The sequence below is a fragment of the Musca domestica genome, unplaced genomic scaffold (genome assembly GCF_030504385.1).
Source record: "Musca domestica strain aabys unplaced genomic scaffold, Musca_domestica.polishedcontigs.V.1.1 15, whole genome shotgun sequence".
NCBI lineage: Eukaryota > Metazoa > Arthropoda > Insecta > Diptera > Muscidae > Musca > Musca domestica.
In genome coordinates, this window is record NW_026712207.1 from 8,872,727 (window position 1) to 8,886,046 (window position 13,320).

A 13,320-nucleotide genomic window follows, 5' to 3' on the forward strand; every position below is an offset into this window, starting at 1 on the left:
ACTCAAATAAAGAATCTAGAGCGTTACTCTTTTTATTTCTGAGGAGAAGGGTTTTTATCGGAATACCAAATTACAAAAAATGTGGCGAAAAACCCTAAGAAGAAAAAAGTTGATCTCTATTGACCAAAAACTGTTGAAAATGCGGGACATGTCTTCCAAATACCGAATATTAGGTAGATAGTGCCATGTGAGGAATGTACTAAAACTTGGACCTATATTGACAATTATTTTCCATTTGAATCAATTCCTCTCAAATGGTTCCAAAACGACCAAAATCCATTAAAGGCTGTGGCGATAACCGTAAAAAATATGTGTGGAGGTACAGCCAATCCAAAGGATCGATATATCTCATTTTCAATTCCCTAGAACTTGCTTGTGTATTGTGGTAATGAAAAACGTTTTAGTCTCCTAGATCGGTCTCTTAAAAAATCATTGGCCTAAGAAGTAGCGTTTGCATCTATTGTGGAGAATAAGGTGTGGCATTTAGAATAAAAGTTTCAATTTGTAGCCTATTAATGAAAGAAATATCGAAAAAACTGTTTATAATTTCATTTCAGATTTTTTTTATGTTCAATATTTTCCCACTATGGAGAACCCATGTTTCCATGTTTTTTTAATCACTAATGATAAATGTGTTAGTCCTTTCATGGCTTTACCAGAAAGCCTTCACCTCTCGATGAGAAATACAAAATTACAGCCACTTTATTTGAAAGGTGGCAATTGTTCTTCAAAATCCTAAAATAAGGCTATATGGTGCACATTCAAAACCCTGGCTCTAATGCCAAAATTAGCCAGGTCAGGTGCACCGCAAGCATTCATAATGAAAAAAACCATTGTCTTATGATTTCTCCAAATTGTATCTAATTTCCATTGTTGACTGAAACCCCGAAAATTTCACATGCCTTGGGACATCTGGCAAAAAAACAATACTCGCAAATATTTTAAACAAATTTCCACAGAGACTTTACTTCACTTGGCCTTAAAAACCTTTGTTTATTAACGGTCTGTGTTTACCAACAAATGTTTTGTTATATTTTATTTATCCAAAATATTTATATTACCACTTAAAAAATGTTGTTATCAAACATTAACCAGTTAGCAATTTAAAGTATATATTTTTTTTCGTACATTTCGTTAGCATAGATTCGATTAACATTTTTAATGTTCTCCAAACGAAAGAAATTAAAAATCTTTCCATCATGTCTTCATTAGGAATCAATAAAATAAATGAAATTTATTAACATAATTTGTTTTCAGTGTTTTGTTTTTTCTCGTTGATGTTGGTGTTTATCTAAACCAGTGAGGAGGGCTGCCACTAATAATGGATAAATTCGACTAATTTGTGCCCTACTTCATAGTGAGAGGAGGGTTTACTTATGAAAAAAAAAAAAAAATAACAAAATATTATTATAAAATATTAAATATTACAGTAGCTGGAACTAGTTCTGATATTTTCTCTTCTTTTTTATGGAATTTCGAGCGAAAAAACCAAAATTGCTTTCAATTTAGATGTAATTCAGACTACACAATTTTTTATATTGTCCAATGGTCCCTTTGATCCATGACTTCTAATTTATTTAAAAAATTGGATTTTTACAAATACTTTGCAATTTTCTTATTTTCATCATGAATTCCAACATTTTAAAAATATTCATAATTTATTTTAATTTTTGCAACACTCTAAAAATAAAAAAAAAATATATTATTAGGATTTTTTCGAAGACTCTTTTAAATCGATCAAGCACATTCTGAATGGTGCCTCGATTTATTTTCTAAGAATTTCTTCCCAGATCGTCAAGCATAAAACATATATTTCAGAAGAAAACGTTGCGTGCCTCTTTGAATTTCTTAAAGTTTTATTCAATGCCCTCAAAATTTGAAATGAGTTTTTAAACTATAATCTTTTAAGACTAGTTTTAACTTTGGATTTTTATAAACCTATTTTTGGTTTTAACTCGATTTAATCATAGTTTTTATGTTCGTTTCCTTTGGCTTTACTAATTGTTTTATTTCGAAACAGTGTCCGATTCCCCTCAGATCCACGGCCTCCAAATTTTCCCGGGTCAATCTGCGTCCAAAAATTGATTTTTTTAACTAAAATATTTTTTTTCCATATATTGAAAATGTTTCTGGATTTTTACAAGACATTCCAAAATAAAAATAATTTTTTTTTTTTTTTCAAAAAAAAAAGCAGTGAATTTTTAATGATACCTGCATTTTTACCCAATTTTTAAAAGTAAATTCTCTGTACTTCCCTTACTTTCAAGCAAATTTGCTGTGTTCTAAATACTTTTTTCAAAAGACCTTTAAAACATTTTTTTAAAAATGTCTGTGCTTTAAAAGTTGGATTTTTGTAAGTATTTTTTTTTTGCATACTTTTTCAAGACCCCTTTTCAGATTTTTAAGAGAAAGAAGCATATATATGGTGTCTATTAACGATTTCTTCGAAAGACTGGCAAGGCTATGAGACATTGTAAGAATTTCGTTTTCAAAGACAGGTGAAACAGCAAATATGGGCCTTGTCAAGACATTTTTTGAACGACTCTGATAATCATGGATTTTTAAATATATTTTTTAATATTTTTCTGATTTATAAACGTGAACTTTCTTTCAAGATTTTATTTCCAATTATTATCAGTTCTCATGAACTTTGTCAAGACTTTTTTCCAATCTCTATGACTGAGAATCGTGGATTTTTAAGCCTTTTAATATCTCATTCAAACAGGATCAGATTTACAAATGTAGACTTACGAATATTTTCCAAATACTATTAGACTTATAAAGGTGAACTTTTTTCCAAAGGCCCTAACACTTAAAACGTGGAGCTTTAAAGAATTTTTTCCAAAGGCCTAAGACTTAAAACGTGGAGTTTTAAAGAGTTTTTTTTTTTCAAAAGATATGCAGAGCTGCAAACTTGGGGTCCTTAAAAAAAATATTTTTCATAGACCCTTAGAGGTCTTTGGACACTATTTAAAAGTCCACAAATCTGAGGATCTTTTGATAAATTCTTAAAGTCATTCGAAAAAAAGTCTTGACAAAATCCACATTTCTTTGGAAACAAAATTTTTACAAACTATAATTTTATGTCCTTGCCAGTCTTTCAAAGAAATCTTTAATAGTTCATGGTCATATCTCTGCTAGTCTTTCTAAAAAAATTTCAGAATGTCAACGTTACTAGCTCTGATACTTTTTAAGGAAGATCTTTGGAAACAATGTTAAAAAATCACCTAAAAAATCGGAAAAAAAAAAATCCAGAGGACCCTGGAAAGTCTGTTAAGCCCAGAAGGTCATTGTAAAAATTTAAGAGCTAAGACCCTCTTAAAAAATTATTTAGAGGACAGAGAATTAGTCTACAAAAGATAAAATTTGAAAGTCTTCAGGATAAAGATCTTGGAAAAGTCCGTTTGAAATTCTGAAGGTTTTGAAAAAATCCTAACAAAACATTTTTTTTTGTTATTTTGGAATGCTTTGCAAAAATCCAGAAACATTTTCAATAAATGGAGCGAACATGGAAAAAAATATGGATTTATAATTTTAATGTACAGACCTTCTAACGTGGACTTCTTTAAGAATTTTTTTCCGTTATTCTCTCACTCTAATGATTTTTCCTTTTTTCTGTGATGTCATTAAAAGTTCTTCCTTGTGTCCTAAGAGAAAAAAATCTGGTCTGATGGTCTTTTCTTCTATAATAAAAAGATATTCTCGTTAGCTCAAACTAGGTTTCTTCCATTTGCAACAGACGTGAATAAATCATGGAAGTTGGTAAATTTTCTTTAAAAACATGTATTTTCTCTTGGGACTACGCTAATGTTTCATTCTTTATAGTTTCTTCATTTTGAAGTGATGAGCTAAAATGAAAATAATAATTAAACAAAATGATTCTATATTGGAAAGCATCAAGGCAATGTTTTTATATTATTTTTATTTGTCAAAGTCTATTTACCCTTCTGCTTTGGAGTTTTTTTTATGTAGAACTTTTTTTCCTTAGCCGACGTAACCATGGCTTCGAAATGAACCATTTTCAAATGATTTCAGAACATTTTTTGTTGAAAAATCTAATTTTTTGCCCTTTGGGCCCCTTCGAATGACATTTCTAGCTACGCCGATGGCATTTCCGGCCACAAATTTCCTTAGAACTATATATATCAATGTTATTTTAGAATGGATTATTATATGAGTTGTTCGAAGAATTGGTCATTCAAAAAAAAAAAAAAAAATAATAATAATAATAATAATAAATAAATAAAAAAATAAATAAAATAAAAAATAAATTAATAAATTAAAACATTTTAACAAAACATAAAAAAGTTTCCAAAAATTCGATAGAGGATAGTTTAATACGCTTTGACATTGACATATTTCGAGAACAAAAATATCTGTATTTCCACACACATATGGTAATTTCTGTTTTTAGTGACTCGTTGTGTATGGCGTATAAAAATTATCATTTAATTTTTACTCAATTAAATATAAAACATAAAAATTGAAAATTAAGCAACCATTCTCTCTGTTTCAGAACCTGAAAAAAATCTAAAAAAATATTGCTACAATAATCGAGTTTTCCTTTAGGATATGGAAAAATTTTTGCTGAACTACTAAATTTTTGCAGGTTCTGGAACAGAATAATAATTGACATTTCACGTCCGTTGTTAGGGCCTCATTTTAAAAACCAAATGGTTTCACATATACATTTGCTGTACTTCCCAATCCTTTGTAGATTTTAATCATTGGTCTATTTTGAACTTCTAGGAAAATGTATTGAATATTTTTAAAATAAACAAATAAACCTGAAAGAGACACTGCATCGCATTTTAATTATCAAAAACCTTAGTTTGCAACACTAACATAAACTCCTCTGTAATGGCTTTGGAAAGAACTGGAAATGGTTTCCCATTTTTCTTCCAGCTAGGACACATTAAGGGCTTCCTGACCAAAAATTGTCGATTTTTAAAACATATTATCTAGGCATTTCTAACAAAGAGTAGCGGATTATTTTCCAAAAATCTTCATGGTGTTCAAGTTGGCACAGAGCTTTTGGTCCTTTTAAAAAAATCACGTTCATTCATTTGAATATTTTTGTATTCATACACATTTTTCATTAAAAAGTTCACTTTGAAAATAATGTTTTCTTATTTTGATTATTAAAAATTGTTTAAAATGTTGTATTGTAATATTTATGATTTTTATTTATTTTAAAATATTTCAATGTATTTTTAATGATTTTATTAACCATATTTTTATTTATCTCTATTTCCACCATCGAACTTGTGATAAACAGCAAACACGTAAAATCAGCAACATCAACACCGTCGCATGTAAAATGGACTTCTCTTTATGGACATCGGAGGCCAACCACCCACAATACCTATAAGGAGACTTGCCTCCCTCTCAACAAAAAAACATTTTCTGTTGTCTCCCAACGAAAGCAAAAGTAAATTTGCTTTTCTTGCTTTCTTACTCATTTTCATACGGCACACGTTTCAAAACGTGCCCTCTTCTTTTTTTTTTTTATTAAAAAATTGTGTGGACATTTTCCTTTTCTTTGGTAGATCCCAACAAAAAACAGCCCCATCATTTTTGAACTTTTTGAGAATGCGTCTAATGCTGGAATAGCGACAGACCGAAACCAACTGTAATGAGAGCTTTGTCGACTAGAGTAACCTGACCGCGAAGGAACTAGTGGCGGCGCATAGACTTTCTTGAGCAAATTTTGCCACCACCAACAATGATGGGTCGGGAAAATTCAAAAGAGTTGTTCCTCAAAAGTGCTGTGTTTTTCTCATCCCTTGCGAATGAGCTTTTCTTTGAAGGGAAGATTTTTCTTCTTGGGATGCTTTCTTTTTGGGGAGAGCGAGTGTGTGTGTGATAAGATAGCTAGCTGTTTTATCCCCCCAGAAATTATTGACCCATCTCACACTGACCAGCCATTTGTATGGCCTTTCCTATGATTCCCTGATGATTTTTCAAAGAGCGAAAGAAAAGCAAATAATATTGTTGGTGCTTTTGTTTATTCCTCCATCACAACAAATGCTCTCTTTGTCACACTTAAGCCAAAACACATTTCAATTAAAAATGTCACTCCAAGTGAGCTGGCTCGCCACTTGACTGGAACTAAACTAGATGCTTTACCCGGCTATTTGATTACAAAAATAGGCGTAACACTGGAAATATTTGCTCTCTTTGGCTCTTTGTTGGTGTGTGTGTGTGTATGTTTTTGCCTTTGGCCGTTTGCGGTTTGGTTTACGGTTTTTATGCTCAACGCCCTCACCTGTGTAAGAGCATGAGAGTTTAAGACTCTTTGTTCAAAGAAGAAAAAAGAAAAACAAACAACGCATTAAACAAGAGTCTGAGCTGTGTTGTGTTACTCTCTCTCTCACTTGTATTTGTTGTTTTGGTATAAGTGAGTAGCTGTGCCTTCCAGTCTGATTGTGTTTAACAAAATCCAATATGAATTTCTTGAATCATCTCTCCTTCTCTTTTTAATGCATTGCTATTCGTCTAATGAACTTGTCTCATTTACTCTTGTTTAAAAATGTGCGAGACTATGTTTATCTCTCTCCCCCTAATGTGGTTAAAATGGTAGGCCATTTCTTTCCTTCTTTTGTAGTGACTGGAAATATGCTTGTTCTTCCTCTTCTCCACGATTTCAAAGAGTATTAGCCTGTGTTGTGTGTGTGTAAGTTCGTGTGCCTGTGTTTGCCTTTGTTGCTTGTGCCTTTGGCTCGTTGCTTGGCCATGCTATGTTGCTGGGCCTGATGTTCGTTGTGTTTTAGTGGTGGTGGTGGTTGTGCTGTTGATACTGTTTCCGTGTCCGTGTAGTGGTCGTTGTTGCCTCTGTGCATGAGCCCGCGTGTGTGTGCCTTTTTGAGTTTCTTTGCCTTCTGCTTACTCTCTGTACCTTCGTTTGACGATGCATGACGTTAGTTCACTTCGATAGCTCCACGAGTTTACACGTGAATATTTTAAAGTCTCCGCATAAATAAGAAATAAGAAAAATTCAATTCATTCATTCGCACACAAACACACATGAAAACTCCCAATAAAAATTCATAAAAAGAAATATTAATAGAATTTTTATGTTAAAATCTTCGATGGAATCAAAACAATCTCAAATGAAATTAGATCAACAAATTAAAGAAAAATAAATAAAATTACAAGAAAAGAAATTTGTTATAAACAATTGACCGCAAAAGAAAATCAAAAGCGGCTTTGCTGGAGTTAAGAAAAAAATAATAAAGAAATTTTGCAGCCTCAGAAAACACTAACGGCGCGTTGACGCGTGTGCGGAATTTTTGCCAAACAAAACAACTGCAAACAGTGTTCAAAACAATCATTAACAAACAACAAAAAAAAGTGATAATCACAAAACAACAAACAAAAAAACAAGAATTTGGAATAATTTATAAGCCAGAAGAAGAAAAAAAATCACAATAATAATAATTCACAAATAATGCAAATTTAAGAATCCAACAAAAAAATTAAAAAAAAGAAATTCTCAAAAAATAAACAAAACAAACTTTGTGGAAATTTAAAAATAATTTTCACAAATTTTAAGCCGTCGGTTTTCTTGTCAACTTGTTGCTAACTTCAAACCTGGCTTGCAATAACCCCCTGCCGAACTTGAACGCAGTACAACAATAACCCCCGCCCAACCCAACATTTGCTCGCTGAACATTTTCTTCGTTATCCGTTACCACGCAAGACTTCAAGACGGTTGCCTCACGGTTTGAGTGGAATGAGCATAGGGACCCTGGTCTTTCTTTTGACAGATCGGTTTTCAAAGTCGTTAAACTGAGCCCCAACTTGGAGCCCTACCCCGCCAGCGTGGAGGGCCTGAACAGCCCTAGAGCGGTGGGGATGGCCGCCACCTCGTACATGACACCCAGCAGCGGTGATCTGGACATGGCATTGGGTGGTGGTTACCACACCTCATCGCCCCGTTCGGCAGCGGATGCCGGCGAAATGAAATACATGCAGCATCATCATCACCATCACAGTGCGGCAGCAGCGGCGGCGGCCCATCACCAGTTGCCCTCATCGCCCAGTCCCAGTACCATTGGTACCGGTGGTCCGGGCTCGGCTGGACCGGGGGTTTCCGCCGGCAGTCTTAGTTCGGTCACGCCCACAGGTGGCCTGAGCTCCAATCCCTGGACCGCTTTGCATCCCTCAGATCCCTGGGCGTTACAGTCACATCACACACACCATCATCCCGCCGATGTTAAACAGGAAATGTCCCATTTGTCACAACAACATCGGGTCCAACAGGGCATGGCCTCACCGCATGCCTGGCATGCCCCAGTGCACGCTGCTGCCCACTATGCTCCCACAGGTGGATCACCTCTACAGTACCATCATGCCATGAACGGCATGCTACATCCTGCCCATCCACATCATCAAGGTGTTGCCCCACTCCATCATGCCTTAAGGGGAGAATCTCCCTCGCTGCCCATACACCCGCACCACATGCATGGTGATCGTGATGTTAGCGGCGGCGAAGAAGACACACCCACCTCCGACGATCTGGAAGCCTTTGCCAAACAGTTCAAGCAGCGTCGCATAAAATTGGGTTTCACCCAGGCCGATGTGGGTTTGGCCCTGGGCACCCTGTACGGCAATGTTTTCTCACAGACCACAATTTGCCGTTTCGAGGCTTTACAGCTGAGCTTTAAGAATATGTGCAAGCTGAAACCCTTGTTGCAAAAATGGCTGGAGGAAGCCGATTCGACTACAGGCTCCCCCACCAGCATTGATAAAATAGCTGCCCAGGGTCGTAAACGCAAGAAGCGCACCAGCATTGAGGTCAGTGTCAAAGGTGCCCTCGAACAACATTTCCACAAACAGCCAAAGCCCTCCGCTCAGGAAATCACAGCACTGGCCGATAGCTTGCAGCTGGAGAAGGAGGTGGTGAGAGTGTGGTTCTGCAATAGGCGGCAAAAGGAGAAACGCATGACACCGCCCAATACCATGGGCGGTGATATGATGGATGGCATGCCGCCGGGTCACATGCATGGTCATGGTGGCTATCATCCTCATCACGATATGCATGGCAGCCCCATGGGTACACACAGTCACAGCCACAGTCCGCCCATGCTTAGCCCCCAGAACATGCAGACACCCACGAGCCATCAGCTTGCGGCTCACTAGCAATCAGAAATCCAGGAGTCGAACTCAGCAGCAGCTGCGTCAACTCCTGCCTCCCTGCACCAGCAGCAACAACAACAGCAACAGCATCAACAACACCAGCAACAGCAGCAGCAACAACACCAGCAACAGCATGGCGGACCCAATACACCTTCCTCGTCGGCCGGTTCCTCGGCCACAATGACAACGAATGTAATGTCGCCCCAGAGTCCGTTGGGCTCGACAAATGCTGGCCAGAATAGCAACAATAATAACAACAACAATGATAACGATCACTTGTCACAAGTCAAGCAGCAGCAACAACAACAGCAGCAACATCAGCAACAAGCTTCCTCCATTGCAGCTGCCGCCGCCGCTGCCATGTACATGGATCCCATGCGTTATCACAATGCTGCTGCGGCCCATCATCATCATCACCAGCACCCGCATCTGAATCCCGCCCATCATCCTCATCTGTTTCACACCAGCGATCAGGCACTGCAGCACTCCACGGCGGCTGCCCATCATCAACACCTGCAACAGCCGCAGTCTTCACCGGGTGGCGGCAGTAGTAGCGGTGGTGTTTTGCAGGCCCCCTCCTCGGCGGCCTCGCCCTCCTCGGTGTCCTCGGCGCTGGGTGTTAGTGGTGCAGCTGGTATGCATCATTTGAATTTGAATCCCCATTCGCTGCATCATCACCAGCATCAGCAGCAACATCACCACCATCACCAGCAGCAACAGCAACAATTGCATGCCCGACGCCTTTTCGAATGGAGTCTGCAATTCGGGGCGGCCGCCGCTCCTGGAGCGGCAGCGGTAAGACATTTTAATTCGTTCGGTGGTTCCGGGGAATAGCATCATACAACGGCTGCTGCTGCGGCAGCAGCTTCCGCTGCATGGTTTGGCTATGAATCGTCCTAGAGTGCGAGCGATGGGTGTTGGAGAGCAGCATGGAGAAACAGCAACAACAACAACAACAGGAACCAGGGACATAAGTGTGGCTGAGCGGAATGGATGTCCGGAGTCCTGGCAAAGGGCTTTGGCTTGAATGCGGCAAATCTACAGGTATTTAGCTAAAGGCTTTTGCGTAAGGATTAAAATCATGGTGGTCCAAAGGAACCGGGATGCCGGGCGGATAACCCAATACCAAGCTGTGGCAAAGGATCAAGCTGAACCAGTGCATTAGTCTGTGTTAAAAATTAAGCTAAAAAAAGATTCTTTCCGTTATTTTTGTTCTGAATGTGAGTGAGCTTTTTTTTCTACGGCTACGGCAAAATTGAAGCACAGAGGAGAGAAGACAAAGAAGAAGAGGTGGAGAGATATTTGTAAACTAATTGAGAATTCTTAAAGAAAAATAATCTGTTTTTTTGTAACTAAAAAAAAAAGTTTTTAAAAAACTTTATAAATGTAACTATATATAGCAAAAAATTATGGAAAAGAAGAAGAAGAAGGAGAACCAGAAAAATACTGAGGATAAAGTTAAAAATATAAATTAAAAAAAAAAATAGTAGAAAAAAAATGGAAGGCAATTCAAATCAAACGAGTTACAAAGTGATGTTTTATAAAAAAAAAATAATATATTTTTTTTGTTTTTTTATTTTATTATTTTTTAATTTTTGATTTTTATATATGAAAAAAAGAGAAATAATTAAGGATTAAGACCTGGTGGCTAAGAATGGAAAATGAAAAGAAAAACCCAAAAAAGGATAAAAATGGTAAAGGAAAAATAAAAAAAAAAACAAAAATTCTCCAAGGAATGTGAAAAAGTGTTAAAAAGTGGAAAAGAAAAAATTGAAATTTAGAAAAAAAAAAAAAATAAATAAAAAAATACATGTGCCTGCGTCTGTCTCAACAACGGCTGTGGCAAGGTAAATTCTCAAATATTTTTCACAAATAACACTTTTTAACATATTTCCACACTTTAAGAAAAATTAAAACAACAAGAAGCACACATTCCAAAAATTTTTCCCCAATTTTTTTTTGTTAAAATTTCGTTTCATTTTCCCTGCTTAGCCTCCGAGAAAAAATTAAAAACAAAAATACAAGAAAAAAAAAAAAAAAACAATGCCCCCGAATCCATATTTCCCATTTTCTCTTAGGTTTAGGCCTAAACTTGTGTATATAGTTAAGTCATTAGTCAATAGGTAATATTTTTAAATTTAATTAAAATATAATTAAAGAAAAACAACAAATCTAATTATAAAATAAAATAAAAAAATATTTAAAAAAACAAAAAAAAAACTATCTTTAAAATTTTAATGCAACAACAAAGAGAATATTTCATAGTCAAACATGGAAGGCATTTGGGGAAGGAAGGGTCCTACCCCTTTAACGAATTTTGGATGGGCCAATTTCCATCATTTTTTTAAATAGAAATCTAAAATTCCAGTAATGCCATTCAAAGGGAAATTTTAACATATTTTTGAAAATAAAAACCCCAACTGAATTTAGGTAAAATTTTATGGAAAATTTTTTTGGTAGGCAGTAAGTAAGGTATAACAAAATTTTGCATTCCTTTTTTTCTCCCCGAAATAAGGGAGGGTAATGTGGGCGGCGGGCATTAATTTGCCAATAGAATGCCAATCTAAGTTTGAAAAAAATATATATATCCTCATGGGCTTCTGGCCAATTTAGGCTCCCACATTACTCTCCCACATTTGAAGAGTGTATAAAAAATTTAATTTTCTTAAATTTTGAGTGTAATATTATTTTTTCTATAAATATTTTTTTTATTATTGTAAAAAAACCCATTTTCTTAATTTTAATTAATTTTCACACACACACACAAAATTCCTATAAATAAATACAATTATTATTAAAAATATGAAAAAAAAAACCATCTCCCCCCCAAACCCCAATTTTTTAAGTGTTGAACATTTGTAAGGCAAACAAGAAACCAGTACATAAGCTCTAAATTAAACATAAACGATAACAAACAAACAAACAAAAAACAAAACATTACAAATATATTAATAATAACTTAATGGCTCTACAGAACAATTTATTAATTATGTATTTAAAGAAAAAACACACAACATTCCTTCAATAAAATTGTATAAAAAAATGATAGAAATCAACCAACAAATCATACGATAAAAAACTGTAATAATTTAAATTAATTAAATGGTAAAAAAGGATATAAAATAATACAAAACAACAAGTCAACGGTTCTTACCACCATTCTATACAAACAAAAAAGAAAACAAAAAAATCACAAAAAATAAATACAATTAAAAAAATTACAAAAAAAAATTACCAATTTTCTTTTTATTTCGAAATTTTGTGGGAATTTGCCGACGGCATTTGGGTTCTAAGAGGAAGAAAATTATTAATTACAAAAAGAAAAAAAATGAATTGAAACTCGGTAAGAAATACAACAAATAATTGCCTAGCATAAGGAAAAAGTTTTTTTTTCGGAAGTCGAGGAAAAGTAGTTTTTAAAAACTGTGTTGGGAAGTAAATGGGTTGCTTGGGTAACGTTAAAGGAGTGTAGTAGTTTATGGCAGCTGCTTTACTCGGAAATTCGCATGTCAATTCTAACTTGAGAGACATCTTTTTAACTCACTAGAGATATTGTCATATCGTTTTTGCTACTTTAATCTTGTGGGCAGTGAAGAATAACCGCTGGATCTAAATAACAACTAGGTATTAAAAAAATTGCAATCGCTGAGATGAAATCAAGGCGTTGGTACCGATCAGCAAATATTGCAAAGCTGTAAGTTTTCCAAAAAAAAATTGCTCTCTGTAATTTCAAGAAATAGAAGTTAACCCAATAGAGGGGATACTGCAGACTTAAGCAAACAAATGTTCGAATCTTCAAAAATCAAAAAAAAAAAAAATAAATAAATAAATAAATAAATAAATAATAATAATAATAATAATAATAATAATAATAATAATAATAATAATAATAATAATAATAATAATAATAATAATAATAATAATAATAATAATAATAATAATAATAATAATAATAATAATAATAATAATAATAATAATAATAACAATAATAATAAATAAATAAAAAATGTATATTTTTAGTCAAATACTTTTTTATCAAATTTTTCGTGATATTATGTATATATATGTGTGTTAGTGAGCAAAAATTTTCAGAAGAAATTTCAGAAGCGTCGCTCTATTAACAAATTTAATTTCCTTTATATACTAGAAAAAGAAACAAGAAACAAAAACTTCCCTCCA

The 13,320-nt window shown here is 34.6% G+C and overlaps 1 protein-coding gene across 1 annotated transcript; it reads left to right on the forward strand.

The window, feature by feature from the left end:
• The first annotated feature begins 6,770 nt into the window (after positions 1–6,770).
• LOC101892502 (POU domain protein CF1A) lies at positions 6,771–12,280 on the forward strand. Its single transcript, XM_011294655.3, is given in 1 exon segment — positions 6,771–12,280. A coding segment is annotated over 1 exon segment (2,118 nt). The 5' UTR covers positions 6,771–7,857; the 3' UTR covers positions 9,976–12,280.
• Positions 12,281–13,320: the final 1,040 nt, after the last annotated feature.